Source organism: Dreissena polymorpha, chromosome 12 (genome assembly GCF_020536995.1).
Source record: "Dreissena polymorpha isolate Duluth1 chromosome 12, UMN_Dpol_1.0, whole genome shotgun sequence".
Classification (NCBI taxonomy): Eukaryota; Metazoa; Mollusca; class Bivalvia; order Myida; family Dreissenidae; genus Dreissena; species Dreissena polymorpha.
The window spans coordinates 12,986,358-13,002,145 of record NC_068366.1 but is presented as its reverse complement, the minus strand read 5'-3'; the positions used below and the strand labels follow the sequence as shown (position 1 = coordinate 13,002,145).

General features: G+C 33.2%; 1 protein-coding gene across 3 annotated transcripts in view; it reads left to right on the top strand.

The window, feature by feature from the left end:
* Positions 1–15,788, top strand: part of LOC127852285 (uncharacterized) — a 61,387-nt gene that overhangs the window by 33,693 nt on the left and 11,906 nt on the right. The window contains exon 1 of one of the 3 annotated variants that reach the window (XM_052386202.1): positions 1,418–1,971. The exons of 1 other annotated variant lie outside the window; for it this stretch is intronic. Coding sequence is in view for 1 of the 2 variants with exons in the window: in XM_052386201.1 (XP_052242161.1) it covers positions 15,187–15,268 (82 nt within the window). In the remaining variant the exon portion in view is untranslated. Of the gene's footprint in view, positions 1–1,417; positions 1,972–15,134; positions 15,269–15,788 lie in introns of those variants that run through there. One more of the 3 variants, XM_052386201.1, reaches the window with a different exon arrangement.

Here is a 15,788-nt window from a genome sequence, read left to right as displayed (position 1 = left end):
TTGACAATGTTACTTTAAATAGTATGCGTTTAAAATTATGACGCTATAGGTTTTCAGGCTAAGTGCGGGATCGTATTACGTTTACAATACATAAATTTTACTCTTAATGGAATCTTGGTCTGGTTCGGATAGGTCTGGTTTAATATATGTCGTTTTGTTTATTATGGGTGTAATGGTTCTTGCAAAATCGTATTAGATCAATAATAATAGGCATAAGCAGTATATTTATTTGAACATTTCAATTCGTATTATTTTATTTGATTGAAGATATGCATACAAAGCTTTGTAATTAAGTCCTTAACAATTTTATAGAAGCTTCCTCTTGAATTGCGGGACCATGATCTGAATATTAAACAAATTTTGCTAAGTCTCTCAATCTTTTTAATAAGAGTAGTTAATCCTCGTTTTTGGTTTCATCTTATCATGCCTCAGAAAGTTACGTTTATATTGCTCTGGTCAATATATAACCATTCAGTTGGTAAATCCATATTAAATTAAAATGTAATATATTTATTGCTATTTAATTCCAAACCGGATGATATGAGGTTAATAATATGTAATCGTAAATATTTTATGAATAGTGCCGCGCCAGGTTAGTGTCAGGTTTTAAGCTCCTTAAAACCGCATTTAACACCCATGCTTTGCAATGACCGTTTCAAAGCAGTGATCCCAGTTGTGTCCGTGTATGTGTTTCTTGTGTACGTATGTGCCTTGTGTAGTTCATTTGTTTATGCTTCGTTGTTAATCAATTGGTCTCTTGCCTAATATAAATGACCGCATCATGAAATGAGATTGCATTCCTGCTGGTGATGCTGAATATTCACTGTGTTGGTATTTAAACTGTCAGTGCAAAGCTTCGGTGGCTTAAATCAGTTGTACAGCATATTTAACCTCATAGTCAGCTCAGCCAGTAATAATCACTCAAAGTGTTAAAACATATTTAAAAACATAGCTATACTTAACCGACTATGACGTTAAATTTTATTTACACTTAAATGTATTATGAATATTGCTGGGCCAAGTGTGAGGTTGAGCGCTCTATAACCAGGTTTAAACCCCCAATGCCTTGCATTGAACGTTCCAAGGCGGTGACCCCAGCTTTATTCATATGTTGTGTTTATGTTGGTTTGTATTGTGCTGTATTGTGCTGTTTTGTATTGTTTGGGCAATCGGTCACTTGCCTTAAATAAAGGACCATCAATTTGTTTTAATGAGAATTCAATACTGATCCAGCAGCTGGAGTTTCACTTCTTTAAATTAATAAAACAAAATTATTTATTCGCGATAACAGCCTAAGAAAGCTTAAAAATAAAGTCCGTTGCGGCTTAAACGGGTCGAATATCATTCAACACTTACATTGTTGCACAGAAATGATAAAAAACAAAACAAAACATATACAAGCGTAAGTAAGCTTTAACTTCATAGCAACACAATTCAACGTAAAATCGTAGAAAATTCGATTTAATTTCATTGCAATTAACGACTCTTGTAATGTTTATTAGAGGAAATTAATAACAAGTACATGATTAAATGTAATGACTATATACCAAAAAGATGTCAATATTCCAAATATTATTGTAATTTCGTTCCAAATTTGACAATAAGTTTATCGCTCACATGTATTGTGTAAACTACCAAAGGTATTGTTTGGCATCCTTTAGTCTATGTTATATCAGTAACTTATTTCATAAAAAATATAACAAGAACACAGAGAAATCGCTGCTATATTTGAAAAGGAATTACTAAGATTACAGGTTGTCCGGACCTCAATATTCAAAAGGTCTGGGATACAATCGGACCCAATATTCAAAGCATCCAATCTTCGTTAAGAAAACAATTCAACGGTCACGACGGTCACCTGTATGCCTGGTTATAAAGTGTTCATTCCTACAGCTCGACAGTATTCAGATCATTTTCCAATCAATTGCATAAACGGGCATTGAAGGGTCAATTACGTTTGCAGCCTATTCGGTAAATGACCCTTTGTTATTCAAATGTAATAATTTATGAATGAATTGTCATGTTGACATATTTTTATGGAAAGGTTACCACGGAGCATTACAACTATAAGGTGGTTTGCATAAGGAATTGTTAACACCACTTGCTTAATGATTGCTAAGTATTTTAACGTTAATAAGTAATGTTTAATTTGTGTGCATATCTGTATAAAAATAAGAATTCTTGCGGCAGTTTCAAAATAAATAAGATCATTGAGTGATCGTGTTTGCGATCATACTTATTAGTTAATAATAGCAACAATGTTTCCTTATCCAATTTATTTACTTAAAATCCTTGAACAAAAAAACAACAAATTAGCGTTTACAAAACAAAACGGTATTGCACTTGATGTTTAATGGTTAATTTCCAACGTAATTTACGAGCAGACTTACTATGACATGTTAAGTGTTAAGTCACTGGACGGTAATAACAAATTGTTCACAAACAGGTGAATAGGAACTTCTTGCATCTGTTTAAAATTCCTTACCATACGTTCATAAATAGTTTTGTTAGGTATCACTGGACATTCATACATATTTTAACGATTACCAATACGTTTTTATTAAAACACTAATTATGCTATGAAACACTCTCAACCCGGTCTGTATCAATTCCTTTTAACATACGTTAAAAATTTCCGTTTACAATGTGAACTAGGATTCGTAAACATGATTTCTTTGTTTAATTACATAATTTAAAGCACTAATGGTATTTACTTTTCCAGACTGTGGTCCGCTACATGTAGAAGCAAATGGTCATTACACATTTAATGCAACCACCGTCGGGTCTGTCGCAACTTTAATGTGCAATCCTGGTTATACACGGGCTGATAATTCGGACATTATGTGCCAGGGAAACCGCTTGTGGAGCTTAGCAAATGGCCGAAGTAATTTTCTTGGTAAGTTCACAACACATCCATAAGTCATTCGACGAAATTCCAAGCCCAAAACTTTGCAGCACTCGGACGCAATTAAATAAAACAAATGTTGAATTCCATTATACTCAACAACTGACTCTTGTATCAACATACTGACTGACTGATTAATTGACTGACTGATTAAATAACGGACTGACTTACTGACTTACTGTTTGATTGACTGACTGACTGAATAACTGACTGACTGACTGACATCTACCCACCGACGCACCGACGCACCGACCCACCGTTACAACGATCCACCGATCCATCAACACACTCACCGACCGACCGGCAGACCGGCACACCTACGCACCGACATACCCACCGATCTACTTACCCACCAACCCACCGATCCATTTACACACCTACCCAACGTTCCACCAACCCACCGACCGACCAACCCACCGATCAACCGACACACTAATTCACCGATCGAGCTTACCCACCGATCCACCGACCCACCGACGCACCGTCCCAAACACCCACCGAGCGACCGGCAGACAGGCCCATCAACACACCAGCGCACAGACTCCTCGAGAACCGACTGACCGGCCGAGTAACTGAGTGTTTCACATGTTTATAACATGTTTTTGTGGCATATTTTACACCTCAAATAAAGCTGACTTTTAATTTCTGATTTAATCAAATTAATCGCAAAATAAAATACGAATCTGAAATCGATTTCTTGTGAATTAATTCAATAAGGCTTAATAGTTTCTAGGCGTAATTTGTTTGTTTCATATCGTCGAAAAGGTCTATATTTCTATACATTCTAGTGGAAACTACGTCGGCATCACAAAAATAATTATGTACATCAGATACTACAACTCACCAAACGACGCCTACAACACACCGCCTACATTTCAACCAACGACGCCTGCAGTTCACACTACGACGGCAACAACTCACCAAACGATGCAAACAACTCATTAAACGGCGCCTACAACTAAAGCGACGATGACGGCAACTTAATTAATGATGCCAATACTTTAACCAACCACGTCTACAACTAATCAAATAACGCTAACAGATGCCATGTATTTAGGTACGAATTAAATATGTTATTGCCAACAGTGGTATACCAAAAAAACGTTTAGTGCCAATGCTATGAATTTGTAATGTATCCGATTAAGTGAAGGTTTATTTCAGAAGAAATGAATAATATCGACGTATTGATTTAAACTTACCGTGTACAAAATACTCGTTTATCAGCTTCATATTATGACTGCCGTAATGCACCCGACCTAAAACACACTTAACGCAATGATAAATATAATCCATATAATGCATTTTGCAAGAAGGAGTAAATGAAATAATACCCAGCTCGAGCTGACGTATCTGCTAAGTCACCGACTTTGTTTCACAACTAATACAAACTATAGTACAGATAAAGTACGACAGCGAAACTGTCAAGATCAAGTTGAATAAAAAATATGCGTCAGTACAATACTTTAAAATTGAATTATACCGTTAATATAGGAACCATATCCATTCCAGCTACAACCATAACGATGTCGACAATAAGCGCGACCAGCGTTTCAGGTAACACATCTGTATGATATATGACAAGTACTTCAACCGAGATAGGAACATGAAGACATTACACCACATAAGTACTAACTTAATGAATATACATGTAAATCGAATTTATTTCTTTAAATTTCCATATTCATAAGTAGCTGGGTATGAGTTATACAACAAGCTTCTTATGAATATATATTCATTTTCTATCTTAATTTGATAACACATTTCATATAAATGTACACATGTATATCTTTATTAAACATTAAATGTATCCGCCCATCTGATGATATTACTGATTCAATTGTACAAATACACGTTCAGGTTGCATCGACCTCAACGTTCACAAACACTTAGAAACAATCGGACCCAATATTCAACACATAAAGATTCTGCCCAGTCCCGATCACGCGCTGGTCTACTGTCAACCTGGCTTTAGGGCGTTCCTTGATAACCAACACGCATATGCAGATAACTTTTAAATCACTTGCAGATATGGCGCTTGGAAGTACCACTCCATTTGTCAGAATATAGGTAATACAAATTACGTTTATAAATAAATATGACAGATGAGAAACTGTTGGAATCTTTCAATGTGTTAAACTTAAATCGAATTGAGTAAATTGCGGTGCGTTGCAGAGCAGTGCATATAAGATCTATTTTTATATGTTTATGTGTTAAATATCGATCGAAGTAAACCATAAGCCATAATTTCTGAGTTAATGTGCTTAACGCACGTTTCATATATATGTTTGTACAGTTTATTAAGGACAAATTTCTCCCGATAATTTACTTTCTTATGTTTGTACCCGAGTGGTTTTTAACCTTTTTATTCATGTGTAACCTATTTTCTTGTGAGCATTTTTGACACTATTGGTTATGGTTTTCTTATTGCATTGTTCACTTTTGGTGGGAATTGTGAAGAGAAAGGTTGACATTTTCTTCATTACGTTTATCTGTTTTAATCAGGATTTCCACTGGCTGGTATGTTGTATTCGGTTGATATGAACTGTATTCAATCCAGTGTTATTATTGCATTTGTATTTAAAGAATAATTTGACAGGTTTGTAATGTCAAATCTTGTATTTTCGCGATTGTTGAAATGATTGCACAATGGATTCGACTCTTTCTTTTAATACTTTAGTATCTGAAATCGTTTTAATTCTTTACTAATCAATGCACCTAATAATGTTTGTGCATGCTTGATTTACAGCAATCACGTGAGCTAGGAGGGTAGAATTTGGAAGTGAGAGGAACCATTCAATTCCACCAATTGGTAATTAAACTGTGTACTATGTGATATGTAATGTTCTTGTCATGTGATTAACATGTTGGTTGTCATGTTATATATGTTTGTTGCTTTGTATGTTTGTTACTATTTTATTGCATAATAATGTTTAATGTTCAGGTGTTAATGGCCACTAGAACAGGACATTTCTTATTTATAGTATAAATAAGTATGATATATATTAATAATGATATTACTAGTATTATAATGCATCGTACTTAATATGTAATTGTTTATTTTACAGGATGGAACGTTTCGTTGATTAACTACATCCTGATCCAACTATTTGTGACTCACGTAATATGTATTTCTTAGAATACATTGAACCTAGAAAAACTGAACAGTATTGACTTATATTGTCCTGTGTGAGTTAATAACCCCAAAGAAACCCCAGAGTTATAATGGCGCCCAACGTGAAATAACTCACAGGACTATTGAGGACAATAGTTTTTGAAGCCAGGAGGAGAGTGTACTGCAGTGAAGTTGATTATTTTACTGCTTGCCAAGTTAAGAACTGTAGCAGTTTACATCAATATTGCTTACATCGGTACTCCGCACCGACCATATATTCGCTTAGTGTAGGAGATTCGAAGGGTACCAGTCGTTTGTAAGGCTCATTCCTCGCAGCCTTTTGGACCGTGTTTGGCTCATAACATCTGTCCAGACTACAGGATTTCATTCATCCCATTAGACCTCTATCATCCAGCCCATTATACCAGAACCGCACATCACATTAGACCAGGACCACACATCACATTAGACCAGGATTCCATTGACATTATCAGTGCTGATTTGGACATTCAGTGCTTTCAGTGACATTTTGGTTCTAGTGGCTATAAAAAGATTCTGGTTATTTCCTTTTCAACAGAGTGTGAGTACCATTTTGGTAGAAATTTAACTGATATTACAGTTGATCAAATTGGTGTAATGAAATACGTGTACATTACAATTTTCAAATTGGGGGGTGGGGTAAAATCACTGTAATATCTGGACAATAATTTCTTGTGTGATATTGTAAGTACGTAAGAAAAATTTAACAGAATTTCACGAAATGCATGATAATTTATTAATTGGTGATGGTAACTAACGTTTCTTAATATATTTCAAGTCTTCATTGATCCGATACTTAAATAACCTTAAGGTTAATGATTCATTGTGCAGCTATTTTAATCAGTAATAGATAGAAAATTAAAATCACGTACATATACTGGATTGATGCAGGTTCATGAATCTACTCTTTGCATTTGGTCGAGATAAAGGGTCCATTTATTCAGTATAACTGTCCTTTCACGGTCTTAATCACATGCCTTTTTCAGTGTTCATGACTTGTTGACATTGACAGTTTTGCAAATGTTACACTGTGACTAGATTTTAGACCTTGTAGTTTTGTAGAATTTCCAATTTTACATTGGGAAATTCAGTTTTCAGAGTAGCACTGGTTTAGTCAAGTTGTTCTTGTTATGCAATTAAATAGACCTTAAAAAGGTATATTTATTTAAACTTCACTCAATTGGCATTCAATTTCAACGTAAACACTTGCGTAATATGCTATTTTACTCAAATATTTGTTTGAGAATTGAGTTCAGGAAGAAATGAAGTATTCATAGAATATTTATGTTCTTGCTGATACAGAGTTGAACGAAAATATATTTACTGTGATATTCAATTGTCCGTACAATATAACTAATTCAAGTTTTACTGTATTAAAAGTTATTTCATGATATTGCTTTTGAAATAATCTTTCAAAAGACATATTTGAAGAATTTCGGTGGATTACCGTATAACTGCAATAAGTTCATAAGCGCACCCAGTCGGCAGTGATTGGTATTACCGTAATTGTTCACAAATTAATTTTTTTAATTCCTTTAGGATAGTGATAAATTTACAGGTGATTGTTATAATTAATTGAATTGTTCTATACAATTGAATTAATTCAACTTCAATGTGAAATGTCATTTTGAATGATAGTTCAGTTTAAATTTAATTACTTTGTAATTGACAATTTGATTAATTGCAAGACAGAGTAGTTTAAATTTAATTAAATTGTAATTGACAATTTGATTAATTGCAAGACAGATTAGTTTAAATTTAATTAAATTGTAGTTGACAATTTGATTAATTGCAAAACATACAATAAATAGATTCAACATTATTAATTAAATTGTAGTTGACAAATTGATTAATTGCAAGGTGTACCATAAATAGATAAAACATTATTAGTCAAATTGTAGTTAACAATTTGATTAAATTCAAGGTCAAATATTAATTAGATAATCAATTAAAAATAAACTGATAGGCATGGATCCGGAAGCTGACAAATCGGATACAGCCTCTGGAGGCATAAGTGAAAATGAAGTTAAGTTGCTTGAAGCTTTAAAACTGTTGGGTATCAAACTAAATGTTGATAGCCCAGAAGGGATGATGAAGTTAGTTCATGCATTTGGGGTTAAACCAGATCCGGAACCTATACATATTGTAACGCAAGCAAATGCAGAAAAGCCTGGAAGTTTTCAATATCTTAGAATATCAACATTCTATGGAGAGGACATTAAAGCTGGTGAAGTGAACTATGACACGTTCAAATATGAAATTGAAGCTTTACGTAAAAGCAAAGTCTTCACTGATGATCAAATATTGTTAGGCATTCGGAGAGCCTTAAAAGGAAGTGCTGCCGATGTTTGCGGAGACTAGGCCCTGATGTGGCATTGGATGAAATTTTATTTAAATTGGAAAACATTTTTGGGAGTATAGAGTCCCGAGAAAGTATTATGAGGAAGTTTTACTCCAGCCAGCAACAAGATAATGAACCAGTTGTCAAATATGCCATGAGACTTGAAGAAATATTTGACCATGCGGTGCAGTTAAAGGCTGTCAAACGAACTGACACTGATATACTTAAGAAAGTATTACATTCAGGGTTGACCAGAGACTTAAAACACATGTCCATTTATCAATGCGACAAGATTGACAATTATGAGTTCAAACGAGAACTAAGGAAAATTGAAACTGAGTTGAAAGAGCCAGTGAAAGAGTAAAAGTCGTGTAAGGCGGTAACCAAAGTAACTCCAACAGAAAACAATGACTTATCAGAAATGAAATTATTGCTCCAGCAGTTGAATGAAAGAATAGCCAATTTAGAAAAAGAAAAAAACAATTCATTGAATACAAAATACTATTATACATATACATAAGTATAAGGAATACTTTGTATGAAGTGCAAAGTATACTACAAAGCTGAGTGATGAAGTTTGATTTCATGTTAAACTTTCAGAAGTGTTACAGATATGAATAGTACTATGTAGTGGTAAATAGAGAGTAGTGTATATAGTTAATAATATTTAATAGTGAATAGCAAGTAGTGTATATATAGGAGATAAATTTGTGTGTAGCATGACATGGACGTACACAGACGTATACTATATGACGAGACGTCATTTAGGAAAGCGGGGGAGTATGTACCCGAGTGGTTTTTAACCTTTTTATTCATGTGTAACCTATTTTCTTGTGAGCATTTTTAACACTATTGGGTATGGTTTTCTTATTGCATTGTTCACTTTTGGTGGGAATTGTGAAGAGAAAGGTTGACATTTTCTTCATTACGTTTATCTGTTTTAATCAGGATTTCCACTGGCTGGTATGTTGTATTAGGTTGATATCAACTGTATTCAATCCAGTGTTATTATTGCATTTGTATTTAAAGAATAATTTGACAGGTTTGTAATGTCAAATCTTGTATTTTCGCGATTGTTGAAATGATTGCACAATGGATTCGACTCTTTCTTTTAATACTTTAGTATCTGAAATCGTTTTAATTCTTTACTAATCAATGCACCTAATAATGTTTGTGCATGCTTAATTTACAGCAATCACGTGAGCTAGGAGGGTAGAATTTGGAAGTGAGAGGAACCATTCAATTCCACCAATTGGTAATTAAACTGTGTACTATGTGATATGTAATGTTCTTGTCATGTGATTAACATGTTTGTTGTCATGTTATATATGTTTGTTGCTTTGTATGTTTGTTACTATTTTATTGCATAATAATGTTTAATGTTCAGTTGTTAATGGCCGTTAGAACAAGACATTTCTTATTTATAGTATAAATAAGTATGATATATATTAATAATAATATTACCAGTATTATAATGCATCGTACTTAATATGTAATTGTTTATTTTACAGGATGGAACGTTTCGTTGATTAACTACATCCTGATCCAACTATTTGTGACTCACGTAATATGTATTTCTTAGAATACATTGAACCTAGAAAAACTGAACAGTATTGACTTATATTGTCCTGTGTGAGTTAATAACCCCAAAGAAACCCCAGAGTTATATGTTCATCATCCAGTAATGAATTTTGTTATAGATCCAGTGCATCTGATTGGATTGCAACTCATCTGCAACTTGAGGATTGGAGCTTTGCGGAATCAGATTTATGGACTATTAAATAATATCTCAAAATAGTGTTGATGTTGCACAGTTTGATTAAATACATTTTAGAATAACGACGTTAATTGCATTAAGTAAACGATCACTACTTATGCGTAAAATTTCCCTATAGATGAAAAAGTATCATACATGCCTTGCATAATCAATCAGGAAAATGCACTGTATTAACGAGATAAATTAACTTAATGATGCAAGGCTACTTTTCAGTTTCATTGGGGTTACTTTTTTGAAAGCAACACAAACCAATTAAATTACATCTTTAATAAAGATAATATTGTTATAAAATGTAAACTGTAATGATAGGTAAAATTAAATAACGAAATTGTCTACTACTTATTCGACTTATTATCGAGCTTTTACCGATATAATGCCTAAATGGTCCTGCACGCATTTTATATACAAGCAGGTGAATTCTGGTTTACATATTGACATCTGTTACTTGTTATATAACTTGTCTGTGGATGACGGACAATTTCGTCTGAACTATAAGGATGCATGGAACAGTTATAGACACACCTTAACACAGACACCTAAATTTACACAAACGCACACAAACATACATAAGCACACACACATACAAATACACACACACACACACGCACGCACACACACACACACACACACACACACGAACGCACATACCGGTATAGCTAACCTACAGAGGTACACAGACCAAGGTATGTGTGTGTGTGTGTGTGTGTGTGTGTGTAGTGTGCGTGTGTGTGTGGTGTGGTGTGTGTGTTTGTCCGTCTGTCTGTAAATATGCGTCCGAGGTCCACACATCGATATACAGACAACATACCGAGGTACCCAACCTTACCGAAGTACACCGGCAAAACAACGTTTTTTCGAGGTATCCGCCTACCCCTCCCCCATAGAGCACACTATATGTCTTTTTTACGCACGAACCGACATACACATGCCGAGGAAATGGGAAAAAGAACCTTGGAAGTTTTTGGTACCTCAGATAGTGCGTGTGTTTTCCAATGAATTACCCCAGTGTGTTAGGAATACCAACGCGCACACAAACAAACCAATTCCTCCCACATACACTTTTCGCTCTTTGTGTCGCTTTGTGTCGTGTTTTCGTGTTTGCGACATTTATACCCGAAAAACAGCCAATTCAAGACAAGGCAAGACATAGTAATTTATTTCGTGATTTAAGGCCACCGTCCCAAAATACAATATACAGATATATCACATTATACATACATGAGTTGTGGATAGTTTTATATTTGTGCTTTGCTCAGTAAGAAATATATAAAAAAAATGCTATTTTCTTTAATTTTTGATCATTTTTCGTTTTTGTCAGATTAATAAAATCGATTTCTTCTCTGTTTCCGCTATAACAAAAAAGGTACATGTTACGTTCTTCGTGGAATTAAGAACAATGAAAAAATACACGAAATGCGTTTTTAATAACAAAGGTGTTTTCTACATTTAGACAATGTGTACAATATCTAAGATCATGTGCCATACCAATATGTCGTCCAGTTTCAATAAGAATAAGTGTTTTTCTATAGTAGAATGGTATTTTAAGCAAAATATATGTTTCTGGTTCAAGCAATGATTTATACATTCTATATGTTTCACATCTTGACGAGTCAAACAAACTTCCTGACCATTTTTGCCTGTTACAACAAATAAGGCGATCTTTAAAAAGTTGTAAAAATACATCAACATTACCGACGTCCTGATAAACCCAGATATAACCAAAACCATAGTTAAATAACAGATTTGTAACAGAAGAAGCCCAATTGGTCCTTCCGATTTCATCCTGGCGTTTCAACATATTATAACAGTTTTTGGGGTATCTATGCAACGGCATGTGACTTAGTTTGCACCAGTATTTTATACACTTAAAATGATAGTCTACGTATAATTATAATTTACCAACCTCCCCTAGAGCCATACAATTTGTGGTTGATCTATTTAGACCAAGTACATCTTTGCAAAATTGAGTAGGGATTTGTTCTATCTTTTCAGAAAAGGTATGGCCCCAAATTTACGCCCCGTTTGTAAGGATTGGCTTTACCATTGAACCAAAAAGTTTGAATTATTATTGAAGGTCAAATTTTCCAAAATATCCTTGGTAGCTTTTTATCGCATTATTTGACTGTTTTGCTTGCATTGCCAACTTACCTTTAGCCTTGGACAAACTAAATTTAGGAGTAAACAATAAACCCATGTATTTGTACACTGATGTAACATTTACATGATTTCTATTATAGAACCGATTTTCAAATGACCGCAATGGAACACCATTTCTAAATACAATTATTTCTGTTTTCTTTTCATTTACAGTTATTATAAATAGTTATTTAGTTATTATACAGTTATAACACTTATTTGGCAAAACTAAAAAAAAACATTCAATAGACGCTGTAGTTCCATTGCGGTTTCAGAGCAACTCGCTACATCATCCGCAAATAATATACACTGTATTTTTGGAATATCTTCGCTAATTAAAATTCCTTGATGTCCTTGGTCGCGTAGGTAAAGGGATAACTCATTTATGAATAATTAAAACATTATCGTGCTGGTTACGTCCCCGTGTCTTGTACCAATGTTACACTTAAAATAAGTAGTGACATTGTTATTTATGACACGCACGCGACTCCGCAAATTTGAGCACATAGAGATAAGGACAGTATATAGTTTTCCTTTTAAACATATTTTCTGAATTATATCAAATAGTTAAAGGTGCAATATCCCATCATAGGCCTTTTGAAAATCAACGTATAATACATAAAACCTCCTTCCTGGTTAAGTTATATATTTTTGAACTATGCTTTGTAAGACGAATATTTTATCCATTGTAGAATAAACTTTACGAAAACCTGATTGCGACTTGTCTAATTTACCAAATTTTTCGGACTAAGTACACAGTCGTAAATGTACAATATTTCCAAATATATTATACCTAACATTTATCAATGATATACCTCTATAATTTGAAGTATACCAGTGAAGTATATGTGTTCGCTTTGTACTTGTATCAATATTAACCGATGTATTCATGTTTCAGTTTTCATTATTAATCTTTTTTAATAAAAAAAGGTTTCCCGTGTAATTGTTCGACATGAGATCAGACGCAATGTATTGAAAATAAATAAGCCCCATGTTCAGTTAAATGCATGTTTCGTCTACAAAACCGGTTGAACTATTTAAGTAGTTGTCAATCAATCAGTAAATAGTTATTGAAATAAGTTTTAAACATGCAATATGGAAGTCAGCGTGTTTTTGTATTCAGCTATATAATATAATAATGACCTTGTTGCGCAAAAAAGCAAATCACTTAACGGAATGTTCTTTGAAACTATTTTCTCTAGACAAGAGTCCGACTACGATTTGTTGTAGAATAACACATGTTGGATTTTCATTTATATGAATCAACACAACCCGCTTTCCAAATTGTTGAACAGTGCTAAGCGAATTGACATAGGTTTGTGATAATTATTCCTGATGACGGTCTCCATTTGCAAAACTATTTCAGTGATGAGAAAACTCAATATTACGGTGAATGTTAATAAATATTTAGTAATATAAACATGAAAGGCAGAACACGCTAAATATTCATAGTTTCAAATATGATACAGCATAAGTATACGCTTAATTGATACTATTCAACATGGCAGAAAAAACAATTGGTTAAATGCATGAAATAGTCACAATACAAAAATAATACAAAAAACCTTCACTAATGGTACGTTATAAGTTTAACCACCATATGAATTGTTTATTATAATAATACACATGTAGAAATAAAATAATGGAAAATTGAAATTGTTGTGAGAAAATGAGTCTTGGTTTTGTTGAAAACTTAGAGTAGGGTTGATTTGTTGGCTTGCATATTTTGCAAACAACAAGCACGCATTTTAATGCATTCGTAAAGGCTTATGAACAATATTGTGTAATCGATTTTGTTGATAGAAAATAAACAATTGATGGTATATTTCCACTATATTAACAATAACAAGTATATACATTTCTCTCTATTCAATATACTCTACAGCCAAAAGAAAAAGTAAGGTAAGCTTTTCGATAGATTTGATTTTGCTAATAATTTTATTTCAATGTTAATTGTTTACCCATTGCAATTCTATATCTATAAATAAGGTTTACTATAGTTTTGTGTCATGTGTTATGAGTTTCTGTTATGTTCAATGCGGATAATTTAAATTAAATAATTATCTTGTCATTTTCGTAGTGTTTTAAGAGTTTTCTTCTGTCGTAGCTGGCGATGTCAATTGTTGATGACTATTTTACTATAGCTTATCATACGTTTAAATGTCTGAAAACGGTTGTTTAGTATCCAAATTCTGAATCCACGATTCATGAACATTTACAACTTTATCGTTCTTTTTGCATCGTATTTAACTTTTGGAGTTTTAACTGATTTACATACCTTATATATTTATATTGACTATTAGTAAAAGTTTTCGGCACTTGCACAATCGTGAGAGAGAAACACATCCTTAATGGTGGCAACGAATTACCAATTCAGCACCTTGCATCAAGGTCGTACATAGTAAGATGACAATTTACGATTTGAATCGATGGGCATTGACAACTACACGACAACTACAATTTGGTCGCGATGATTGTTTGATTTATGTGATAATTCGATTATTCTTTATCAATTTCTATACAGTATTAGTCCGAAAGTATAGAGAATGAGCGTTAATACTAATATCGTGTCCTGTTCTTAGTTTACTGAAATAGTTTTTTAGCAATGATAAATGAGTCTGATTCCGAAACATAAAAATGTTAGAAAATATTACAGTTAATTACAATGAAATGTAATTAAATAATTATTTACAATACGCATTAAGTAGAAAACCAACATCAGAAAACGGCAGGGAAGACAATATAATATGTTGTGTTCTATTTCGCTTTCATGTTACTACATTATTATCAGTTGACGTCCGTCGACGATAAGATAAGAGGGTGCGTTTCTTCAGCCAGACATATTTTGGAAGCGAATAGGAGGTTTAATATTTCAGATGACAGTTAAAATGTTAGCAGCTTTAATTGTTATACATTTCTTAGTCCTATGTTGCACATTTTCTAATGGGGATAATACAGGTAAATGGTTTACTTATTAATGTAATATTCATGATTTGATTACTTTGAACTAGAGCCAATACGTTTTGAAACATTACTTAAGTCACAAGTAAGGTCGTTCACTGTTTGTTTATAAAGAAAATTACTTCAGACATGTCTCGAAACAAATATGGTCTTGTCTGTATGCTCTCAATTTTACAATGGACACAATTAAAACCAATAATCAACCTGAATAAAATGCATGTATGTCTCTATTGAGTTAACGAAATGTTACTCAATCGACGACCATTTACAACAGAAAGTTTGTTTATGTCTTTTAATCCATTTCCGGAATGTATTGATAACAAATACAAAACCAAACGATGTGAACATTCGAGGAATGATGCTACACTTTAAATATAAAGCACTTTCACGATGGATTTATATAACAAAATATAAACAAAATAAATTAACAATTTATTTTATGATCATAATTCCCTAGTAGTCAAAAAATGGAAAGTTTATAGTGCACTATATACTTTTGTTTAGTCAATTTATGAGC